Raw genomic sequence first — 12,810 nt, forward strand, 5'->3', positions numbered from 1 at the left:
TCTGCATTTCTGAATGGAGAATTAAAGGAAGAAATTTATTTAGTACAGCCTCCTGGTTTTGTGAAAAAGGGGCAGGAACATTTAGTGTGTAAATTGCATAAGGCACTTTATGGTTTGAAACAAGCACCCAGGTCATGGTATGAGAAAATTGATTCATTTTTTATACAGCATGGTTTTCATAGGAGCCTCAACGACCCAAACCTATATACTAAGATAAATAAACAGAGGAAAATCATTTTGATTTCTTTGTATGTGGATGACATGATTATAATAGGAAATGAAAATAATTTGATCAAAGAAATCGTGTCACAGGTATTTGAAATGAAAGACCTTGGAGATCTTCATTATTGCCTAGGATTGCAGGTGTGGAAATATTCTGGTCAAACTTTTCTAACTCAAGGAAAGTATGCCAGAACCCTGTTGGAAAGATTCAGAATGGAACAGTGCAAAACAGCAGCAACACCATTGCAGCAGAATCTCAAGTTAAGCAGTGATGATGGCATAAAACAAGTGGATGCCACTTTGTATAGATAGCTAGTGGGAAGTTTGATATATCTCACGACAACTAGACCTGATCTGGCATATTCTATTACTGTGCTGAGCCAGTTTATGTCCAAACCACTTGAAAGTCACTAGATTGCAACAAAATGTGTGTTGAGGTACCTTAGTGGTACTTGTAATTATGGTATTTTATACGCTGACATTTCTGATGTTACTTTAGCAGGTTATTCAGATTCTGATTGGGAAGGTGACCTGGATGATCATAGATCCATCACAGGTTACGCATTTAGTATTGGATCCGGGGTTATTTCGTGGAGTAGCAAAAAGAAAATTACTGTAGCATTATCATCATGTGAAGCTAAGTACCAGGCATTGTGTGCAGCCACATGCGAAGCCATCTGGTTGAGGAGATTGCTTAGCAATGCACGCCAAGGACAGAAAGAAGCAACTAGCATCAAAACCGCCAATCAGAGCACAATAAAGCTTGCATACAATCCAATTTTCCATAAAAATACTAAACATATTGACACTCAGTTTCATTTTGTTCGAGAAAAGATACAATCAAAATAAATATGTGTGGAGTATTGTAACACTTGTGATAATTTAGCTGATATTTTTACTAAGCCTCTAGGGCGAGTAAAGTTTGAGTTATTTAGAGGGATGTTAGGAGTGCAGAATAACCCTTTCTCCATTAAGGGGGCGAGTTAAAAATAATGGAGAAATGGTTATATGGTTGTAACGTATCTCCTTAGTCTAGGATTTGTTCCTAGAGTTTAGGAGGTTGTTTACAACTACCTAATTTTCAGTGATGTATTTAATATTGTAATATTCATTTGATGTGATGTAGAGTGAACGAGAGAGAGAGTCTCCTCTTTGTTTGAGTGCAGTCTCGCAAGTGTTGTACACACCTGTGAGCTGCAACTCCTTCATTTAATTCAATGTTTGATTTTCATCTTATTTTGTATTAACCGATAGCAAGCTTGCTGCTAAACCCATATTCCGCCCTCCCTGCCAATGTCTCTGTTATTTTATCATTAGAGCAACAAAGTTGTGCTTAACACTTATTTTGTATTAATTGATAGAAAGCTTGCTGCTAACTTTGTATTTCACCCTCGTTGCCAATGTCTCCTCTGCTATTTTATCATTAGAGCAACAAAGTTGTGCTTATAACTAATTTTATCATTACACAAACAACATTTTGCTCACATATGCTACTACGTAATTTGGATTTTAAAATTTAATTCAGGAATAGAAATTATAAATATTCTATACCTAGGTAATTATATACATTATATGGTTTATGGTATAAAGTATGTTTTAAAATTGTTTTTAGTATAGAGTTAGTTTTTGGGGGGCATAAGGAAATAGGTTAATTGTTGCCTAAACTTCAAAAGGAGGAGTGAAAGTCTTTCTCATTATGAACCATTAGCCTATCATTCTAAGTGTTTTGGGTTTTCTTAAATAGGCATTGGCTGATAACAATCAGAAATGACTATCCTCACTACTAGTTTGAGAATTAAATTATAATAATTTCACCATATTTAAAAAAAAAAATATTAAATTGTTTAATTTGCAATGACCATGTCTAAATTTATGACTAAAGTTTTATGATATACATATAGCATTTGTCACTAGGTTCTATGATATATAAATATAGCAGTTTAAAGACCACTAAATTTCGTAATTACAAGTTTATATTTCCAACTATTAACAATTATGGGTAACTTTTATTGTTATGTTGGTTTAATGCTACTGTAATGTACTGTTGGCTTTCCTTTAAGTCTTTGCTCTATATTAATTAAGGTACATGATCTGGAAGAAACTTATAATTAGTTTTTATTTTTTTATTATTTTTTATAACTATTATGAATGAGAAATTGATTTCACTTAGGTTTAAAATATGCCCAAAATCTATAATCCAATCACTTACTCTTTTACGCAAATTTATGACTACGACTTAAAATAAATGCACGGAAAATAAAACTGATGGATCGTCAATGAAAAGCAGCTGATACAAACACCTATCAGTGTAACAAGCCTTCGACTCCTTCGCATCCCATCTTTCTGCATTTCTATGCAAGGAATATTTCTTAAATATACCATCATAAAGAAGCTAAAATAAGGTCACATTGTCTAGAGCATAACTTCCCATGCATAACTTCAAACATCAGTTTCTTTATAGTTTCAGAAACTATATCCTAGCCCTCATAAATTCAATACTTTGTTTATACTCTGTATCAATTTTTTCCTCAAATTTCTTCATTACGTGCCTAGATTTTAAATAGATTTTGTTGTCTGAATTTGCCTAAATTTGTCTAATTTTGTATTTGTTTCAATTTTAATGTGCAAGAAGAAAAAGAACTACAAATGCACCACTCCTACCAGAATCCACATGATCGAAATATTTGATGAACCATATGATACAAAATAAGGTGAGGTGAGGAACCAATAGACTTTTTGGAAGCCAAAATTATTGGAAATGTAGAAGAGAAAACCAACCTATAATTTCTTTGCAAGCCATGTTGCCTGTCACCCAACATGAACTGGTTAGAGTTGAATGTAGAATAAAAAGAACCAATGTTTCCTTTATTGATATTGGAAGTACTCATAGCTTCATTGATGGGAAGATGGTATCTATAACATCTGAAAAAATATTTTTTTGGACAGGTTCCATTTTTTGTTGCCAAACAAGTTTACCATGGTGTGCAAAGGAAGGATTAACGATCTAAATTTACTTCGGACAACCATGAGGTGACTTCTAAATTTTGTGTTTGCTTATAAATTTTGTGTTTGCACTGGTAAGCGTTTATATGTCTTTATGTGCTCAATGGTTGAAGACATCGGGAATTTATGTCACAAACATGTTTAAGATGGAAATGAAATTTGGAGTGGCGCAACAGTGGATCACCACATGGGGAATGCATCTAGGTCTCAACCAATTATATTTTGCCATAAAATGAGTAAATACTTGACTAAGCAATAATTTCATTATATTTTATCAAAGGCCTGCATGGGAAGCCTCGTATGTTGAAATAGAGACAAAAGGAGTTGTAAAAAATGATTGATTCTTTTCTAGATGTATTTCGAGATGTACCCCCTGGGCTGAAAGAGATCAAGAACTCATTGTTACTACTATCTTCTATGCTCCTTTTTCCTATGCTATCGTCTTATGTCATTTCTTTTGCAACATGTAGTGCAATTGGTAGTTAATAGACATATCCCCAATCACCTAATTAGAGAAGTTAACAATTATTATAATAGTTCAATTTGACTTATAAACTCTTATAAAAAATATCAAAACACTTACATCTCAAATTGTTAAATTTAAAAAAATTATAAAAACTTTTCAACCCTAAAACAAAACAATAAAATAAAGAATGAAAATTTCAATTTGTATTAACTAATAGCAAGCTTGCTGCTAAACCTATATTCTACCCTCATTCCCAAGGTCTCCTTTGCTATTTTTATCAAGCTTGATGCTAAACCTGTATTCTACCCTCGTTCCCAAGGTCTCCTTTGTTAATTCCTCAGTAGAGAAACAAAGTTATGCTTAACACTTATTTTGTATTAACTGATAGCAAGCTTGCTGCTAAACCCATATTCCGCAGAGCAACAAAGTTGTGCTTAAAACTTATTTTGTGCTAACTTCTTATTTCACCCTTGTTGCCAATGTCTCCTCTGTTATTTTATCATTAGAGCAACAAAGTTGTGCTTATAACTAATTTTATCATTACACAAACAACATTTTGCTCACATATGCTACTCGGTAATTTGGATTTTAAAATTTAATTCAGGAATAGAAATTATAAATATTTTATACCTAGGTAATTATATGGTTTATGGTATAAAGTATGTTTTAAAATTGTTTTTAGTATAGAGTTAGTTTTTTGGCCGCATAAGGAAATAGGTTAATTGTTGCCTAAACTTCAAAAGAAGGAGTGAAAGTCTTTCTCATTATGAACCATTAGCCTGTCATTCTAAGTGGTTTGGGTTTTCTTAAATAAGCATTGGCTGATAACAATCAGAAATGACTACCCTCACGACTAGTTTGACAATTAAATTATAATAAATTTCACCATATTTAAAAAGAATATTAAATTGTTTCATTTGCAATGACCATATCTAAATTTATGACTAAAGTTCTATGATATACATATAGCATTTGTCACTAGGTTCTATGATATATAGATATAGCAGTTTAAAGACCACTAAATTTATGTAATTACAAGTTTATATTTCCAACTGTTGACAATTATGGGTAACTTTTATTGTTATGTTGGTCAGATGCTACTGTAATGTACTATTGGCTTTCCTTTAAGACTTTGCTCTATATTAATTAAGGTACATGTTCTGGAAGAATCTTATAATTAGTTTTTATTTTTTTAATAGCTATTATGAATGAGAAATTGATTTCACTTATGTTTAAAATATGCCCAAAATCTATAATCCAAGCACTTACTCTTTTACGCAAATTTATGACTACGACTTAAAATAAATGCACGGATAATAAAACTGATGGATCGTCAATGAAAAGCAGCTGATACGAACGAATCGATAACACGGTGACTATCTGAAAGGGTCGTGTCCCTTTACAAGTTTATTACCTAAGCGTTGTTCATTTCATGATCCACTGCTTCAAATTGTACCAGCTCTCACATAACATATATCATTTATTCAATTCAGTATCCAATTCTTGAATTCAGTTTCCAAACGGGTTTTCTTCAAAATGCAGTGTTCCACCGCCAACCCTAATGGCAATGGAGAACCCCGCCCAGATGAAGGTGAATCAACAAACGTGCATGTTAGCGAAGCACACGTGTCTTCGCCTTTGAATGACAGTGGGTTGAATCGCCCGGCTGGGGGCGTTTTACCTCCCATGGATTTTGGAGAAAATCCAAATAAGAAAACACTGGTTTTAGACTTGGACGGAACTCTGGTTCATGCCGATTTTAAACCAGCGCCAGGCGGCTATGATTTTACCCTATCTCTCGAGGGCTACGACGAACCCCTGTATGTGTCGAAAAGGCCTGGCGTGGAAAAATTGTTGCAGGAATTAGGCAGCACAGGGTTGTATGAGATTGTCATCTTCACGGCAGGATTGGAATGCTATGCAAATGCTGTGGTCGACAAGATCTTGGATTTATTACCACCCTCGCAACACGCCACCACAAACACAAGCATAATTCCCCGCACCCACCGCCTTGACAGACGCCACTGCAGCGAAGTTGAAGGAATCCCCGATGCTGTGAAGGACCTGTCTATTCTGGGACGGGATCTGAAAAACGTCATAATAGTTGACGACCGCCGAACCTCGTATTATCTCCAACCACATAATGCCATCGAGATCGATTCCTGGACTGGCGACAACCCTGACGACGATTCGCTCTTTCGACTCCTCTCTTTCCTACTCGAAATCCAAGATCCAGAATGTCCTTACGCCGCCTCAGATGACGTGAGAGAAGTGATGAAATTAATGAAGCAAGCATAGCTGACTCAACAACATAATCAAAAAGGATTAACAAGAACGTAACAATTTTATATATTGGATTTTGGCCATTCAAATTACGAAACAATGCGTATACATTTTCCATTCTTTGATTTTTTATTATTTTTTTTTGTTGAAGTGGAAATTAAAAAATAAAATTTTCTATTAAATGTCATTAAAATTTTAATAAATTTTCATATAAATACAAAGATATAAATGAAGGATATTTATAAGTTGATATTTTATTTTGGTTTGTTGAGTGGATTGTTTTGCTTTTTTGCATATTGGTATAACATGGCTTTTTTTGAGAAATGGTTTAGTTTCTTGAATGCTAGTATGCATTTTTACAACTTTATCTTTTAATATTTACATTTCTTTTTATTTATTTATTGTAATTTTCAATTCTATATTAAAATATTTTTCATCTTTTTCTTTGTTAAGCTTGATTGACGTTGTCACTTTGTTCACCTAACCATGTTGTTAATACTTCATAGATCAATGTGTATAAAAGAAGAGATTAAAAAAAATTGTAAATTGTATATATAGTGCAAGGTATCTTTTAAATTTATAAACTTGAGTTAACATATTAAACTCTTTAACATTGTTGCTTAGTATTGAGGGTCATCACTTTCCTTCACTCTAGGTAGCAATTTTTTTTCCCTATCTACTTTTCAAAGATATTGGTATCCTCTATCTTTTTGTGTTCATATTTGACTTATAGCATTATAGATAATACCATCATATTTTGCATGCACATCTTCTTTGGCATGTACATCCTTCTTCAACTGAGTTCTTCAAGTGTCTTCTCTAGACCTTATTGAATGCTTTCTTCTTTCTCCTTTTGAATATGTAATGTGACCTCTTTTACAGAATTGTGATGTCCTTCAATTATAGAATGCAAATTTGAATTTACCACATCCATGTCTAGTAATTTTTCAATCTTCTTACAGATTTCCTCTTGAATTATTTTGGTAATATCTTTGTATATGATCCTTTTTTGATGCAGCAAAAACAATGGATTTAATATAACCCACAATGGATCTTTAAACCTGGAATCACCCCTCCTCAGTATCGAGACCAAATCCTTTTAAAACAATGCTTTCCTTTTTTCGGGACTCAAAGAACCCTTCAAATGTTAAATCGGTGCTTTAATCCTTTTTGGGACCCAAACCTTTGAAAAAGGATTAAAGAATGCTTTTCCGCTTTTATAAGCGAATCACTGCTGATCTGGATCTGACCGATCCAATGGCTCAGATTGAATTGCAATCTCAGCAATCATCAGGCCTCAAGCTTTCACTATTGGCACTCTCCCTTGGTCTGATGCGATATCGCTATCGCTATCGCTATCGGTGGTTTACAAAGGCCACTTTAATATATATATATATATATATATATATATATATATATATATATATATATATATATATATATATATATATATAGGTATATATCACCTCCACTTCGAAACACTGATGCGATGTATCGGCAATTGCATATCGCCAAGGGTTGGGAACAGGACTTGTCACATGTCGAATGGTTTGAGAAATGTTATATATATACGAACTACTAGACCTGATAACATTCAACAACCAGTTACATAAATTTTCAAATTCACCCTTTCGAATCCGCTAAGTATTTTAGCGTGATTTCTTGTGTAAATGGGATTTTTGCTTGCAGACCCAGTTACATCAAATATGCCTTAAACGCAGGGATTTCCACTACGAGACATGAAAACTCAGGTCCAACATCAAGGTATTCAAAGCCTCCACGGGTTATTTAAATAATAGTGCACGCAATACTGTTTTTATTCACAATAAAATAAAGAACAAAGTCTCAGCCTTCGCCTGTTATTACAATAAAGACCTCTGTCTCCAAAAGAATGCAATCCACTCACTCTATCTATTTCTTGCTCCACACAGCAATCCTCTCTCCCTCTCTCGCTTATTACATTTTCTCCTTTTATCAATCAAATAATACCTCTAACAATATCTAATAGCAATATTCTATTCTCAGGAGATCTAACATCAAATCATCTATTTCTTAGCTCTCCTTCACACCTATGGTAACAACTCTATATCTAAATCTAAAATAGGATAGTCTCAACTTATTAAAATAATGAATTATAACAAATTATTTGAGAGATCCAACCCTCTCAGTAAAAACTAGTTTTGACCCAACAGTCAATGAATTTCAACCTGTTTAGCCACAACATGTGAACAAGTTTTCACATTGCTAGCTGACCCCGATGCTCCTACATCAGACTCCCAGGGAAGAAAAGACTTGTTCTTCAAGCTGTCAAGACTTACTCCATATTTCTGTAGTTCAGTTGCTGTCAACCAACTGGAGTCTTCCACTCGCTGCTTCTTCCACTTGACTAGATACTAGAAATATGTCTGCCATCTGGTTTTCTTGGATATTCTTTGATCGAGGATAGTTTCATCTTCTTTCTTAACTGCTTTTGGTAATTGTTCCTCCCAGTTCATGGTTTACTTCATCACCAGTCTCTTCTTTTTGCAACTCTGTTTCCGCCTCTCTGAATGGATATAAGTTTGCAACATTAAAAATGAGGGATATGCTTATCCCTTCTAGTAACTCAATCTCATATGCATTGGCTGAAAATTTCCTTTCAATTTTACAAGGTCCTATTTTCTTCATTTTCAGCTTGTTATAAGTTTTAATAGGAAATATCTCTTTCCTCGAATATGCCATTACTAAATCTCCTACTTCGAACTCCTTTTCTCTACTTTTCAGATCTGCTCTCTCCTTGTATTTGTTGTTGTTCTCCTGCAATTTGTCTTTGACTTCTTCCTGTAATCTCTACATCTGTTCGGCAAAATATTCAGCACTTGCACTCCTAGCTTCCTGTTTTCCAAAATCTTTAAGCTCATACACTCCTCTCGGATGCATTTCAAAGAAAATCTGAAATGGACACATTCGAGTGCTTCAGTTTGGTGTATCATTGTAAGCGAATTCAACTTGAGCTAATGCCAAATCCTACTATTTGCGATTCTGATATACTAAACTCCTTAGTATATTCCCCAAGCTCTTGTTCACTACTTCGGTTTGTCCATCTTTCTGAGGATGGTATGCTGAACTAAAACTGAGGTTAGTTCCCAATTTCTTCCAAAGTGTGCTGCAGAAATGCCCCACGAACTTGGTATCACGATCTGATACAATACGTACAGGTAAACCATGTAATCTTGCAATCTCTAAAAAGAATAAATTAGCTATGCGTGTTTCATCACTATTTTTCCTATAAGCAATAAAATGTGCCATTTTAGAAAACCTATCTATTACAACATAAATAGAATCATTTCCTCTCCGAGTTTTAGGCAATCCCATAACAAAGTCCATGCTAATTGCATCCCACGATAGATCTGGTATGGGCAATGGCTGATACATTCCTGTATTCTGACTCCTTCCTTTGGCATGCTAACATACCCTACATTTCTCAACAAACTTTTTAATATCAGTTTGCATTTTAGGCCAGAAATAAAAAGCATCCACCTAAGTGAAGGTTTTAACTTGTCCAAAATGACCAGATAAAGCTCCACTGTGATTTTCCTTGATGATGTTCTTCCTCATGGAACATTTGGGAATACGTAACTTGTTGCTTTTAAATAACAGGCCTCCTTGAATGGTGTAGTCCACCCACTCACTTTTATTATGGCTCACTAGATTCTGAACTATTGTGTAGATGTCTCTAAAATCCTCATCATCCTTGTACATTTCTATCATTTCATCAAAACCTACAACACCCACTTTAAACTCTTGCAAAAGAAAACTTACCCTGCTCAATGCGTCTGCTACTTTATTAGACTTACCACTATTATGCTTTATAGCAAAAGTGAAACTTTGCATAAATTCTACCCATTTGGCATGCTTCTGATTTAGCTTCAGCTGGTTATTAATAAATTGTAAAGCATGATTTCTAAATATAAGATGAATTATTTAGGCAAGAGCTAATGCCTCCACTTTTTTAATGCCTGCACAATAGCATAAAACTCGTTGTCATAAGAAGAATATTTATTTTTTGCATCATTTAGTTTCTCGCTGAAATATGCTATTGGCCTTTGCTCCTAACTCATTACCACACCAACTGCTACTCCACTTGCATCTGTTTCTACTTAAAACACTTTCTCATTATTAGGAAATGCTAGAATTGACTCTTCTGTTATCTTCTTTTTCAGCAAATTAAAGTTTCTGTCCGCTTCTTCTACCCATAGAAATGGTTGATTGACCTCCTTAATTGCGTCTAGGATTGGTGCACAAACTTGACTAAACCCTCTTATAAACTTTCTGTAAAAACTAGCAAGTCCGTGGAAGCTTCTTACCTCAAATATGCTTTTGGGAGTAGGTTAGTTACAGATTGCTTGTACCTTGTCCACATCAATCTTCAAGCCCTCTTTGGAAACTACAAATCCCAAGTACACCAGCTTCTCCTTCATGAAACTACACTTCTTCAAATTGATTAGTAGTTTCTCCTTCTGCACAGTTCTCAAGACCAACTTAAGATGTTGTAGATTCTCCTCTTTCCTTTTTCTAAGAACCAGAATATCATCAAGGTAAACAATGAAAAATTTTCCTGCATACTCCTTCAAGACCTTGTTGATTAGTCTCATGAACATGCTGGGTGCATTAGTGAGCCCAAAAAGCATCACTAACCATTCATATAGTCAATTATTTGTTTAGAAGGCAGTTTTCCATTCGTCGCCTTCTTGAATCCTTATCTGATGATATTGGCTCTTCAAATCTATCTTAGTAAAGTATCTGGATCCACTTAAACAGTCCATTAAATCATCCATTCCAGGCAAAGGAAATTTTTACCTGATTGTTATTTTGTTGATAGCTCTAGAATCTGTGCACATGCACCATTCTCCTCCCTTCTTTGGAATGAGTACTGTTGCCATAGCACACGGGCTTAGACTCTCTCTAATCAACCACTTGTCCATCAGTTCCTATACTTTCCTTTCAACCTCTATGTTTTCCTGAGGGGTTAGTCTATATGCAGCTTTATTGGGTAAACTTGCCCCTGGTATTAAGCCGATATGGTTTCTAACACTTCTAACTGGTGGTAAAACATTCGGTAATTCATCCACAATAATATCCATAAAACTATCTAACACAAGTTTAATTTCTTCAGGAAAATCATTTAAATTTGTGGATGTTAAGATTACCTTGGACTTCCCTACAATAGCAAAGTGCAACTCCTCACTTTTGTTGACCTCCTGTAGCAATTCTGTACCACTTATCAACATCATTCTTCACTCGCAGTAACGTGTGCTTGTTTCCATCCTTCTCTATAGTATAGGTGTTCCTTCTCCTATCATGAACCACCTTCCGATCAAATTGCCATTGTCTCCCCAATAGTATATGACATACATCCATGGGAATTTTTTCACATAGGATTACATCTTTGTATGTACCGATCTGCATTTCAATATTACATTACTCTGTCATAATGAGTTGGTGGCCCTTCTATAACCAAGAGACTTTGTAGGGTGTAGGATGTGCCATCCTTGCTAACCCAAGCTTATCGATCATCTCTGTGCACACAAGATTGTCAGTAGTCCCACTATCAATTATGACCTTACATCACTTACCCTTTGATTTACATGTGGTTCCAAACAAATTCTTCCTTTGAGTAGGTTCTCCAGCCTCCTTTTCTACTCTAAGTAAAGTTCTTCTAAATAGTAGTGATTCACCTTCTTTAGGGGGTTCTTCTTTCTCCTCAAGTCGAGATGATTCTAGCTTTACCTCAGCCACATTTGCACCCATCTGGTTTGCTGATTTATTATGAGGACAGTGCCATGACATGTGTCCCAATTCTCCATAGGTATAACACCTAACATTTCTTTTTCTTCTTCTTAGAAGGACTAGATTTATGAGAAGAAGAGGATGATGACGATGATGGTGATGATGGAGGAGATGGTGGAGGAAGCATTCCTCCCTTTCCCTTATTGTCTTGATCTTTAGGTGATAAAGTGCCTTCATCTTTGTTCTTCTTAAACTCATGATACATCTCTTCCACCATTGCATGTATCGTCATGAAGCCATCCAGAAATTGAGACTCTGACCCAAGTGGAGTTTCATCTGCCATCCTTCTTTGTGAAAAGACCCTTCCAATCTCTGGATTCGCCTCAACAAGTTCACCTTCACCTCATCTGAGCCTCAACCTAGTAATCATTCAAATCTTCACACAAACTTGTTAAACCTTAAAAACCTTGCTGCTTTGATACCACTTGATCCGTTAATGAAAAAGGTATTAGAAAGTTTATGTGAATTTGTTTATGTTACTTAGTGCAATGGATAAAAAATATTGCAAATAACATAAACACATAGACAAGTAGAAAACACATTCAAACACATCAACTCAGCAAAATTTAATAAAGGAGTTCACTAGACTTTCTGGCTGCGTCTCCTCCTCCTTTCGCTTCCAGTGTTGACCTCTTTATTTTGTCTTCAAGTTGTTATTACAGGTATGAGCTCGAAAATATAGTCTGAAATAAGAAAATGGACCTCACCACTACATTCAGCTAGAAATTTCAAGTCAAACGAGTATAAACTTGACCATATTTGGCCACTGTGACCTCCAGACCCGCTGGAATGACCCAAAACCACCTTTGTCCCTACAAAACCACTCTCCATTTGGAAAAATACACATTGGCCTGTGCAAAACCACCTTGGACTACATGTTGGGGTTATGGCGGGTTCGGCACCTACAATGTTTATTAAAAAATTAGTTCGGCTTTGTTTCAAGCCCAAACTGTTGACATGTTGGTTAGAAGAGGTATGCAAAGTCGTAGCATATATATAATTTTGGA

At 35.1% G+C, this 12,810-nt stretch overlaps 1 protein-coding gene across 1 annotated transcript; it reads left to right on the plus strand.

The window, feature by feature from the left end:
• The first annotated feature begins 5,227 nt into the window (after positions 1-5,227).
• On the plus strand, positions 5,228-5,989 carry LOC149223374 (uncharacterized protein C2F7.02c-like). Its single transcript, XM_089387890.1, has one exon. It carries the CDS (start codon positions 5,228-5,230, stop codon positions 5,987-5,989), a length of 762 nt encoding a protein of 253 aa, XP_089244016.1.
• The last annotated feature ends 6,821 nt before the right edge of the window (positions 5,990-12,810 follow it).

This window comes from Pinus tabuliformis, chromosome Q (genome assembly GCF_031772625.1).
Source record: "Pinus tabuliformis cultivar Carrire ecotype Pingquan chromosome Q, CPIR1, whole genome shotgun sequence".
Lineage (NCBI taxonomy): Eukaryota > Viridiplantae > Streptophyta > Pinopsida > Pinales > Pinaceae > Pinus > Pinus tabuliformis.